The following is a 12,547-nucleotide window of genomic DNA, read 5'->3' on the forward strand; positions in this document are numbered from 1 at the left end:
GTCGAGAGAGAAGATCGATGAGTGGCGTCGGTCTTCTCGTCTAACTCTTGGCAAAGAAGCAAATAAGAGGATTTCCCAAAAGGTGGAATCATTCCTGTAAAGGGATAGTTCGGGTGTTTTGAGGTGGGGTTGTATTACGGCTTGGCGATACGAAGAAAATGACAATATTTTTTAACCAAATACCTCGATATCAATATTGCGACAATGTTGTAGATTTGACTATTGATGCTTTTACAAAATATTTACACAATAAGATTTTTGATAATCATCTGTAATGCACTTATGCCACATTACGATATCCCTAATTTAGTAATCTAAGAAGATATCTAGTCTTATATCACAATATCGATATAATACCCAGCCCTAGGTTGTATGAGATACTTATCGTTAGTAGGTGTGTTACTTGCAGTAGATGACGGTCGGTGTGCCCCAATCTTGAAGAAACAGACAGGAGCAAAGAAATACGGTGTTGTGGACGGGGCCGGCAGCAAAACGTATTTTAGCCACCTAAAAGGAAGGCTCATCTAAAAAAAATTATAATCGTTTACGCTATATTTAGAATATCGGTGTTTAATAGTCGGTGCTCCTGTCTGTTTCTCCAAACCGAGGGCGTGCCGACCGTCATCTACTGTAGGTAATACACTGACTATGGATAAGTACTTCATACAACCCCACTTCAAAACCCCCGAACTATCACTTCAACTGTTACTGTTGAATCAGCTTCTCAGCATTATTGTTTACATTCTGCTCCCCTTAAACACTGCTAATTCAGAGAGAAGGTGTGCACTGCATTTTATTTTAGAAAGCTTAAATATAGGTAAGAACTGGACGTTGAACTAGCTACAGAAACCCTGTGGATATGAGTGACAAAATATATTATTTTGTGTCTGTTGGAAAGAATTTGTGTGCTATCACAGAAATGACATGTACATCTTGAGTACTGGGGGATACTTTGGGGAAGTTTAGAGTAGCAGTGTGCTCTTATTTCAATCAGCGGGCAGCCAGGCCGAAGCTGTTCCTCATAACGTGTTCCTGCTTGTTCTCTTCCCCAGTGACTCCTGCTGTTAGATTCCCACTACAGTTTCTGAGTTTTGATCTTTTTGTCAGTTTTAAAGGCCACTAGCAGACTCTTAAACTTTTTTCTAACTTATGATGAAAACATTTGGAGGACAGGGTTTCCCTCTAGGGAACATAAACATTTTTGTAAATATGCACTTAATACACTTAATGTGGCGTTTTCCTTTTGTTGTACCACAGTCTTCATGTATGTTGCACCTCGGTGTGAAATGTCATTAACCCATTTGTGCCTAAAGAGTATATTTAATATGATAAGGAAAAATGCCACAACATTTGTTCTGATTGGTCAAAAGTCTTAAAATCTAGTACGGACATACTTTGGGCAAGTATCTAACAGAACAACTTAAAAATCACACTTTTATTAATAGTCAAAGACAGGATTTTTGCATTTCTTTTTACACTGCATATATGTGCATATCTTTGATATTTAACTTAAGTGTTCATAGATACCAAATACTTGATTGTGCTCCTTGTAGTTTCTGAAATACTGCCATTTTCTTATCATACTATATCTAGTATTTGGGCACATGGGACTACTAATATTTCCTAAGATATAATGGAGTTTATTGTAAAAACAGTAGTCCCATTATGTGCCCAAATACTAGATATAGTCTAGTCCAGAAAAACTCAGCCAAACGGTTTGAAAATCTCTTCACATTTGTGTTTCGGCAAAGCCCAGAGAACACTTTAATCGGATTTAAAAATCAATTGCAGGCACAGATGGGTTAACTGATGTGTGACCGTTTAGTGAATCTCATCACGGTACAATGAATGGTAGAAATACCAAAATATGAATGAACACAGGGACTCTCTACCTGAGTCCACAATACCAAAGTAACATGTACAGCGCTACGTTAGAGTTACATGGACAGGAACTGCAGGCAGGATCAGACTGACAGAGGAATATATGCAAACCAATATATTTGTATAAAAGCTAACTTTGAATGGGGCACGCAGACTAATCCATCATTCTAACAGTAAAGAGTACGACAAGATAAGATGCGTATCGCTTCATACAGGGAAGCTTCACTGAACACATTCATCTTTGAGTTGCTTTGAGAACCGATATTTCTGGAAGAGAGCTCATTTAAGACTAAAGATCTATTATAAACTATTATGGAAGTATGGTAGCCGCGTTGTGTAAGACGGTGTGTACAATGTGTGCAGGTCTGTGTGACTAATATGTCATGTGGAAGATAGCCTCTGTCGTCTCATCGTCGATCTCTTGAACAATGAGCACAAATGATGGATGAATTTGCGGAGGGATCCTCTTTTGTGTTGTGGGGAGATTGAGATGTCAGCGGCGGCGGCGGCGGCTTGTACTTTAGTATCAGATATCAGGGAAAAGTACAGCATTCATCAAGAGCACTTATTTTACTTCACCAAGTGTAAGCTGTCACTCTGCTGTTTTATAACCCCGTAAGAATATATGTAAGTTCCCCAACACATTCACACTTTGTATTTAATTGAACATGGACGACAAATGTTACTAAGGAAGTTGTATAATGAGTGTACATTATGTGATTTAAGGTGCCTTTTCTAAACATGTTGAATGGTGGCAGGAGGAAATTTTCTAAAATAAACCAGCCTTCAATCTTTTGGCAATGATTTTGTCCTTTATTAATGAATATTAACCTAAATTAAAAATGAATATGTTATTTCCATGGCTTAGTGAATCAATGTCTGTGAACACGAGCGACTCTCTCTTAGAGCCAGAAACTAGAGAAGTCTCAAACTTGTGATGTCATAGGGTATAATGTCTGGAGCTGCTCCATAGACAATGAATAGGAGATAGGACCCACAGGATGTTTGTTTTCTTTTTTATACTAAATAGTATTAAAAAGTATTAAAAAATGTACCCATATACTCACAACGTTCCCCTGTGGGTGCTCTCAGTGTCATCTACAACATCTCTCCCCATTCATTGTCTATGGAGCAGCTTCAGACTGAGTTTTAGCACTCTAGTTTTTGGATTTGGGAGAGAGTTGTTCATGTTTACTAATACTTTTTGGACTGTCTTAGACCATCGGAATAACGTATGAATTTTGAAAGTTCCCCTTTAAATGCATATAGAAATAAGTACGGATAAATCTCACTGCCTGACACGATTCTCTATTGTTGAGACTCAAGCCGAGCATTGTGTAGACAAAACTTAAAGGGGACATGTCACGAAAAATGGCGCTTGTGCACATAGTTACATTTGGTTATCTGGAGAGCAACCCACAAACTGTGAAATAAGACAACCCTGGTTTAGCTCCCCTTCCTATGTCACATGCAGGCTCATTAGAATACAGAGTGCTGCAGGGATGACGTATTTTCCCATTGGGTTTTGGATTATTGCAGAAAATAATCTCTGTGGCAAACACACATTTATAATACTTACAGGTTTTGTTCAGCAAGATAATCTCCACAAATGAATACCACTTGAGAAAAAGAATGTTTTTTGAACATTATAGCATGTAAACATGTTCTAGTAGAAACCCAAAACACAAGTATGAACCTGAAAATGAGCATCAAATGTCCCCTTTAACGCTAGGAGCTGTTCTGATTAGAAATTAAAATTAAAAATAAAATTAGGGCTGTGCAATATGATGATATATATCGTCATAACATTATAAAAATGTCTATTGTACATATTTTTCTATATTGTTTCCATTGCGATATAGGCTAGGCCTATATATTTTATTTTTTCTCTATAATTTTTTAAACTGTTATATTCATTTTTCCACACCTTATATTGATCTCTTTTGGCATATGTATTGATACCACTGGTTACGGGTTTTAGTTTTCTCTTATTTGGTCTTTATATTTAGTTCTTTTATTGTTGTTTTTATTATGTCTGTATTTCATTGTATCTGTGCAAGCACTTTGTAACTATGTTTAGAAAGATGCTATACAAATAAAATGTATTATTATTATTATTATTATTATTATTATTATTATTTTGCACTCAAGTTCTTAAAATGACAAAATACTCCATACTTTTCAAGTGTTAAGTATTTAATTTGCACAGGAATATAGAAAAATAGGTTTTACTATGTGGTTATTTCATATAGACTATTTATTTACTGAAGTACCAGATATCGAGATATGAAATGACCTACTGTATATCGGGAGAAAAGATTTGGCCCTACCTAAAATACTGATTAATGAATGCTTTTCCACAGTGAGAAACATTATCAACAATAACAAAAAAAGTTGTTTTTGTTGGCACAGTGAACCTTCTTTATATCTCTCTCTTCTCATGTAGTAATGACAAAATAGTGATGGGCATGTTAGCTGTTATCCGACTGGGTGCATGCTGCTGCTGCTAGATATATTTCCCAACAGTTGGTTAATGGGTTGAGCAGTCGATTAAGCATGTGTCACGCTGTCTTGGTGGATTAGATTACGAGTTAACAGCGCTCAGGTAACAACTGCAGGTTTGCTCTGTAAGCACCAGGTTGCCCTGGGGACCGTCTGGGCATTTCACGCTGGAAACAAACCTCATCCCATGTGGTCAGATGACTTTCAGAGAACACATGTCCACCTTAAGGCCTTGTGATTCTGTCGGGTTGCAAATGCCAAGGTGACGTACGGGTCAGTACGCACCTTGCCTTGCTATGGTGTGCTGGCCTTCAAAGTGCAAAGTATGTAGCAGCATAACAGTTCAATCAAAGTTAACATAATGAGGGTTAAAAAAAAAAAAAGGTTCACAGAAAAGTGGTGCATTTAAATCAGCACATCCACATTCAGGTGTGCTCTTTGGTACCACTTGTGGGCCACAGATGGAGGAAATGTTAGCGGGTGAATGTAAAGGTGTCAAATGAGAGGCAATTTCATGCTGAAGAACCATATAATGACTGTTTTGATAGAAGAGTAGAGCTGCTGGGATTGCTGAGAGCGAGCTGCATAATGTATGAAGGTTAAACGACTAACATTCACCGCTCCTTAGACCAGACTGACTGACTTCCAGAGCGCTGCGCGGAATTAATTTATTTCTGCCGGAGCATTTAAAATGCGTTTCTGTCTTTAGCTGGAAAAGAGCAGAACGGTTTTGCATCCAGCACTTTGAGGAATACTCACTCTTTGTTTAATTAAAATGCTTGTCTGATCACATGTGGCTTCAGGTTGCATTTGCAGTATTTTAATTAACTTTTTTCAAGTCAAAGTGTCTTTTGAGTCTTCCTTTATTCGCTCAAGTAACAAAACAATGAAACGCCGAATACAAAAGTGGTTAAAAAAATGATTGTGCTGGTGAGATTATATAGCAGCATCTCACCAGACGGAAACATAAAACAATGACAATTAAATTAGAAATAAGAGGATTCAATTAAATCCTTGAAATTTAAGTATTTTTGTAGCACTAGCATGCTACAAAGGACAGAACCTGCCAAAATAAAAAAATGAATAAATAAATAAAAAAAGAAATGACTTGACAGATAAATAAATGCTATTAAATGTACCAAAAATAATATAAAAAAATCAATAAAGACATTCATTAATTATTAAAATGTGACATAAATTGATATTTTTCTGTTTTAATGTGCGTCTTTATTTATTTACCTTTGTATTAATTCCCCTATCTACTCTATTTAATTTCTCCTTGTATTTATTTATCTATTTTTTACTAATGTTTATATTTATTTATTTATTTTATTTATGCATGGATTTTGTATTTATTTTAAATTTATTTTTAAATTTATTTATTCATTATTAAATTGTATTTATGTATTTTCTGCAGGAATTTCCCTTTGCATTTCACCCATCTATTTCCCCAAACTTATATATTTCTGTATTCATTTCTTTATACATTTCTTTATGCATTTCTGCCTCATTATGCAAATGAGGGGGCTGTCACTCAACGTGTGTCATGGGGTCAGTGCAAAGATTGACGATAGCTGGTTAGCTATCAATTAATTAATGCCTACATTTATTTTTAATATTATTTTTGGTACATTTAATGGCATATTTAAATTTTTCATCAAGTCATTTATTTATTTATTTTGGGTTTTAGCAGGTTCTTTCCTCCATACATAGTTGCCACAATGTAAAAGTCACTGTGTCGAATTTTCAGATACAAGTACACATACCATGTTCATGTCAACAAGCCATCAAGATCCAGCTTTGATACTGGTGTACTTGATCTTCCATCCCTTGTTTTTCCCACTGGGGTCGGATCTGAACGCAACATGCACTTCGTAACTTCCAGTGTCGATGCGACCCGGTGGCGCTGATCCACAGAAGGGTCCATACTCTTGTCCAGCTGTTGAAATCTTGTAAAAAGGGGGAGCATCAAATACGAAGATTCATTAAACTGATTTATGTCCATCCAGACTTAATTATGCAGGAAACAGCATGGCCGTATAGTAGATCACCCGGGGAGGACAAGTCTGTATAACAAACTGCCTCCGTAGGCATGAGGAGGAATACATTGCTCGTCACACGACTTACCTTCAACATGTCGTACGGACACGGGGCCTCCAAGTGTTTCTCTATGTCGAAGGGTTCCAGGAAGTCCAGGATTATCCTGTAGCCCTCCGGCAGACGGATGGTGTGGTCACAGTGACTCATGGGTGGGTACGGGCTCGGGTGGCCCGGACTAGTCAGAACCCCCGACAGCGAGGTCAACACCTGGCTGAGGCATGGCACTGTGGGGGGAACACTCACACACATTAAAATCACACTTAAAGAGGTCAAAACAATGCTAATTTTCAGGTTCATATTTGTATTTTGGGTTTCCACTAGAACATGTTAAATAAAAAACAGGAAGAAATTCTGCAAATTTATTTGACGACCGTGATAAAATCTCCTGCGACCCACCGGTGGGTCCCGAACCAGTGTTTTGTTTGTTAATTTGAATACCGATGAACAAGTCTACCGATGATCTACCTGCAACAATGAAGTTACCGACTATGAAAACGTTTTTTTGTTTAGAAGACAATAATTATTTCATGTCAATTGAGACATTTGCTGGCATCATAAATGATGGGATTCATTTAGGTTGGCATTATTGCCCCGGCAAATGTGCAGATGTTGTTACAGACAAAAACAAATGAGAATCGCAAATAGGCCGAGTTCCTGTGATTCATATAATTAGTACAATCTGTAGGCGGATAATCATTTTTTCCTATTCATTGCATGATTTGTTTTGTCACCCTTTTTTTCCTCTGGCAAAGAATGATAATTTAAGGCACATCAACTGGTAATTGTGATTAACTACCTAGTGTCAGTACATTATTTGTGCTGCACACAGGTATCAATTTTTAATGCCATTTTGAAGTTGATTTTCCCTCAGGAATCGACAGTAATTAACCTTGTCTTACACCGGCTGGCAGAGATCAACTACTTTGTGCATCAGCGTGCCTTTTCAGTCTGAAATGAGTTAGCACGGGCCGGATATGATAGAATGAAAGTACTGGCACTTATATTCTTTCCACTTAAAGCTCTGGTAGTGAGGAGCTGAGCAGCAGCAGCAGCGTATTTAGCTTAAGAAACACCACATAATAATGGTTAATATATATGTATACGGTATTTACAGAGATCAATAAGCCAAGCTCTTAACACTGAACATCACTATACATGATTGAGCTCAGATGGACATGCCTCTTGAGCTTCAGTCTGCACGGCTCTTACCTGTGCAGGATCTGTTGTTGTCATGGAGAACGTATCCTTGTTTGCAGGTGCAGTAATATCCGCCGATGTAATTGTGGCAAAAATGATCACACAGTCTTTCTCCATCTCTCTTGGACAGACACTCGTTGATGTCTGTTAGAGACAGAAAGGTTGAGAGAGTAGATGTGCATTTTTCCATCCATGAACATCTTTATACGACTGTCCTTTAAACTCTCTGGAGAGTGTGTGTGTCACCACAGCTTTTACAAGTCTGATTTGTCTCAGCTCTAGCTCATACAGAAATGTGGATTGACAGAAACTAAAGGTGCTACAGCAGGCCTTTTAAAAATTGGAAAAGTATTAAATGGACAAAAACAAATTGTGGACAGTGTAATGAAACTTATCTGGGAGACGAGTACCATGTTTTGTTCATATGTAAGGATGCAAGGACAATGAAACATAGGAAGAAGTGCTTGTTAAATTACTATTTAACCTGCCAATCTATGTTTAAATGAATTGTGTTATTGCATTTGGATAGTTATATGTACATTAAGTGTCTTCCAGTAACTTATGTGGCACTTCATTAACATTGGGCCCCATGCAGCAACATTCTCTTAAATTTCTCTTATATTTTCTCTTAATTATGATGTGCTGAATGATGAATCCCACTTGATCATAAATTGGAGGCGTGTTTATTATGAGCTTAGGTAACGTCCCCTAAACACTATATAAGGGCAGGTGTTGTGCAAATACTCTGGCACATGCCAAAGAAATGGAGAGATGCCGCCAAAAAAATGCTGCAAGAAGAAGAAGAACTTCAGCTGTAATGAAATTGAGGTACCGTAAAATAAACTTAACGTAAAGAGGATTTTCCGGGGCGTCAAGACTGGCGGTGAACACACACAATATCATCGATGGAGAAAAGAGCAAAAATAAGAAAATATTGATGAATCCCAGAAATAACTGGGTACTAATAAAAATAAGAGGAAATTTGTTGGCATATCGCTTCCTGCATGAGGCCCAATGTTTTGTCACGACTGCATTTCTGTTGTTTTGTAGCCTCTTTCTTTCTAAATCTGAATTTTAAAACATGACTGTGATGATGTAATGCTGCTCTTATTTCACTAGAAACTCTATCACACATTGTTCGGTGTAACTGCAGCCACTAAAAGAAGCCTCCTGGCAAACAAATGTCATTATAGTGCATCACCTTCTGAGGTGTAAAACGCTTGGAAGCCTGTGAATCGTCCCTCGTTAGAGTAGTCGCTCCTAAAGACCACTGACATGAGATTCCCGGCCGACAGGATGATGGTGTTCCTCGGGGTGGTTTCGGAGTTCTTCTCTTCCTCACCGCAGAACCGCAAGGTTTCGTTCCCCTCCGCCAAAACCTACTTTGACAAGGTTAGAGGCCTTTTTTTAGTGAGCAAGCTTACAGACTCCAGTGCAGATAAAAGGGAGTTTATCCAGCATGTTACCTGGATGTAGTCATATTCACACTGGTGGGAGGGTTCCACGCTGAAGTGGCTGAAGTAGAGTTTGACCCTGTGGCCATGCGGGACCGTGATGTTCCACACCGCGAGCTGGTTGTCAGGGTATGGCTGGGGGAAGTCGGGGGAGGTGAAGCTGCCGTATAACCCCGTCATGTTCACACTCAGCGACACATGGAGGAGGGAAAATAGGACAAATACACAGCGCCCACTGGGCAAAATTAGGTGTGATGGCAGCAGTTTCAAGGATTATTTTGCACACATAAACGCTATCTGACACTCACCTGGTCATGTTGGCTTCACAGTCCCCCTGATAATGTGTGTGTTGTGGAGAGGTTCGCCCTCAGTGATCTGAGGGTAAATGAACCCAGCTGTCCTGGCCGACATTTAGGTAAACAAAGTGAGACAGGCGCATGATCAGTTTGTCATCGTTGCCCACCTCTCCCCCGGTCACAGAAATCTATCAAACTGATGAATGCCAGAATCATTTATATTCATTCTGTTCTGTTAAACTCTCTTTCCTATTTGTTTTATCTACTCAAATCAGATCTTACATGTGGTAAATGATAGTTTAAAAGACACTAAAATTCCCATTTAATTCATTGCATTCACCAAACACATGGAGGAAGACTGACAGCACTAACTTCATTGTCTAAATCAAACTAAATAAAAACAAGAAAAAACACAATTTTATATAGTTTTATCACCTTTGATTGGTAAAATTCATTAATCTTGTTAGTTTAGCATTTAAAAGGTGCTACATTTGATATTCAGAGCATTAATATAGCAGCAAACATCTGTTTTGTTATGTAAAGATATAGAGGAGTAATGTCTACCTGAGCAGAGAATGAAGTCACTCTTCCTCTGTGTGTGTTGTAATCCGAGTTTCTCCGTGCTTTGTTGACACAGCCGGGCCTCCTTTTAGTGCATGTTCGTGCATGTGAGTGTGCCCCACTGGCCTCATATGGCGGTTACAGCTGATAACGCCGTCGGTTGGAGATTCACGGCGCCGTGCTAGATCCAAAGTCCAATAAGCATAAAATTTGTGATAGCGTGTGATGTGAACCAATGAACCAGTGAAATGCTAGTATTTTGTCCTCCTTGATTTCGAAATCTGGGATGTACTACCCTATCACATTTTTACACTCTTAGTGTCAGCACTGTTGCCATTGTTTGCACTGTTCCACCCAAATGTTGACTTATTTGTCACGTAACCAGCGTACTTAAAAGGACCAGTGTGTAACAATTAGGGGGATCTATTGGCAGAAATGGAATATAATATTAATAACTATGTTTTCTTTAGTCTGTAATCACCTGAAAATAAGAGTTGTTGTGTTTTCATTACCTTAGAGTGTTCCTTTAAGTAACGCCACTTCTGTAGTTATTTTAACCCAAACCACGATCTTTTCCTAAACCTAACCAAGTTGTTTCCTGTGAAGACAGAAGTTTATTTTGAAAAGACTGTATGCATGTAACGGGCAGAAATTGACACGTGTTGCTGGACATTCGTAGGAAAACACACAAAAAGTGAATAACTTTTTGTAAGATATCATACGAACCGTTGCATGAGGACACGTTAGTGAGTGAATGAGATATAAATTGTAAAGCACTAAGGTAGAAAAGCTCTATATAAGTGCTGTCCATTTACCATAATTACCGTATCAGGGGCAGAAACAGTCAAGTACATCAACAACACTTTCCCATTGAATGAAACCACATTACATCATATTTTTTCTTTTTTTTTAAATGTCTGCCAAATGCCAAATTTAAGGTCAGACTTCATTGTAAAGGCTCACAATGAGGGAATTGCAGAGTATTCATGCTGTCTGTTTTGATGGAATATGGATATTGATGTTATTCAGAATTGATGGGGCATTTCAACCAGCAGACATAAGTAAGCTTGTACCACCCATTTCCCCAACGCTAAAGCACTAATGGATAGTGTTTGAAGTGAATTACAATAATTATCCACATAAACATCAATGCTTTTTTTTCTCTCTCTCTCTCTCTCTCTCTCTCGCCGCAAATGACCTCTCTGATGGAACGCTTTCTAAACGGTGCCACGACCTTTTCCCTTTTCGCCTGATTGTGAGATGTTGAGTCACCGTGGAGTCTGTACCGATGGCAGATGTTCTCCTCTTGGATGTCACCCAGTTGCCACTCAGGCATTGATGCTCCAACAGAAATGACACCCGCTGACACTCAACAAAGCATTACCGGAAAAGCGAAGTTCATCATATGAAAAAAAAAAAAAAAACAGTTAATAATGACTGTCACTGTCCTTCAGACGACCCAGGGTCCCATTTCTGTTGCCTATGGGAGTGGAAATTAATGTCAAGCTTCTAGGCCCTTTATTTCCAGAGAACTCAGTGGGATCTTAAAGGGACAGTGTGTAGGATTTGGTGGCATCTAGTGGTGTGGTAGTCAGCTAAATAACTGGGTCTACAGATATTATGTCTTGAACGGACTGTAGGCTCCTCTACAGGCATCAAATATGAATCAATATTATGTTACGTTAATGCCTATTTCTCGCCTCAAATGTTTTCAGAATCATCTTGTTACTGTTTAGCTGTAAAATTAAAAAGTTTGTGACGCGGCCGTCATTGTAAAATCTGTTGAAGGAACGCCAAGTTCTGGTCAAATGACCACAGCACAGCCAATAGGATCGCTCTCTCAATGAAATGACCTGTGATTGGTCAAAGTCTCCCGTCACGGGCTAGATTTTTTAAAGCCTGAAAACAGAGCCATGAGGAGGAGCAGAAGTCTAGTTATCTCTCAGAACACTTGAATTGCAATATGCTGAAAGTTATTATGGAATTTTTGCCCAAAGATACCAAAGATATACTGCCTACTGCCACTTTAATTGACAAGCTTACTCTTATTTGCAGCAATTGAAAATATGAAATGTTAAAATGTAATATTTGTTAAGCTACACACGCTCTTAACAGATCACTCTGTTCTCATTTAAACGACGATACTAAACTGGAAGAAACAGCCCGCTAAACATTGTTCCAAAAACTGATATGCAAGTAATACTGCAGGAAGGTTTGGCACTTACAAGTAGTTGCATGCACACACATCGGCAACAAACAGCTTCTTATATCTTCATATGAACTGTCTCCTCAACTGCAACTAATAGTCCAACTGCTCATTGAACACCTGCTGCTCGTTACCTAACAGAGCGACCTCAGTGAAAGCACCGGGAATGCTCCAACCTGATTGGTAGCTCGGTAGAGTCACTGATAGGTGATTATTAAGACTGACGGGTGGACTGTGTGAATGTTCATATCAGGGAATCTAGGGAGCCTTTTACACATGTGATGTTTTACATGTTTTGTAAAATAATGTAAAACAGTTGTCATAAAATCCATATTCATTTTGAATCAATC

At 38.5% G+C, this 12,547-nt stretch overlaps 1 protein-coding gene across 3 annotated transcripts; it reads right to left on the reverse strand.

The window, feature by feature from the left end:
* Positions 1-5,177: 5,177 nt before the first annotated feature.
* Positions 5,178-10,052, reverse strand: masp2 (mannan-binding lectin serine peptidase 2). 3 transcript variants are annotated; one of them, XM_037771480.1, is made up of 8 exons: positions 9,995-10,052; positions 9,443-9,534; positions 9,147-9,369; positions 8,882-9,059; positions 7,693-7,824; positions 6,511-6,707; positions 6,150-6,332; positions 5,178-5,446 (listed from the first exon to the last, which is right to left on the reverse strand). In XM_037771480.1, exons 2-7 carry the CDS (start codon positions 9,448-9,450, stop codon positions 6,171-6,173), a joined length of 900 nt encoding a protein of 299 aa, XP_037627408.1. In that variant the 5' UTR covers positions 9,451-9,534; positions 9,995-10,052; the 3' UTR covers positions 5,178-5,446; positions 6,150-6,170. The 3 variants fall into 3 exon arrangements, with proteins under 3 accessions (XP_037627408.1, XP_037627405.1, XP_037627407.1); XM_037771477.1 differs by lacking the exon at positions 5,178-5,446 and having other exon boundaries at positions 5,993-6,332; XM_037771479.1 differs by lacking the exon at positions 5,178-5,446 and having other exon boundaries at positions 5,993-6,332; positions 9,443-9,529; positions 9,995-10,042.
* Positions 10,053-12,547: the final 2,495 nt, after the last annotated feature.

Source organism: Sebastes umbrosus, chromosome 6 (assembly GCF_015220745.1).
Source record: "Sebastes umbrosus isolate fSebUmb1 chromosome 6, fSebUmb1.pri, whole genome shotgun sequence".
NCBI classification, from domain to species: domain Eukaryota; kingdom Metazoa; phylum Chordata; class Actinopteri; order Perciformes; family Sebastidae; genus Sebastes; species Sebastes umbrosus.

Coding starts and splice junctions, on each gene's coding strand:
- masp2 (XM_037771480.1), bottom strand. Junction 9,060..9,146: donor GTGAATATGACTACATCCAG/GTAACATGCTGG, acceptor TTGTCAAAGTAG/GTTTTGGCGGAGGGGAACGA. Junction 6,333..6,510: donor GTCCGTACGACATGTTGAAG/GTAAGTCGTGTG, acceptor CCTTTTTACAAG/ATTTCAACAGCTGGACAAGA.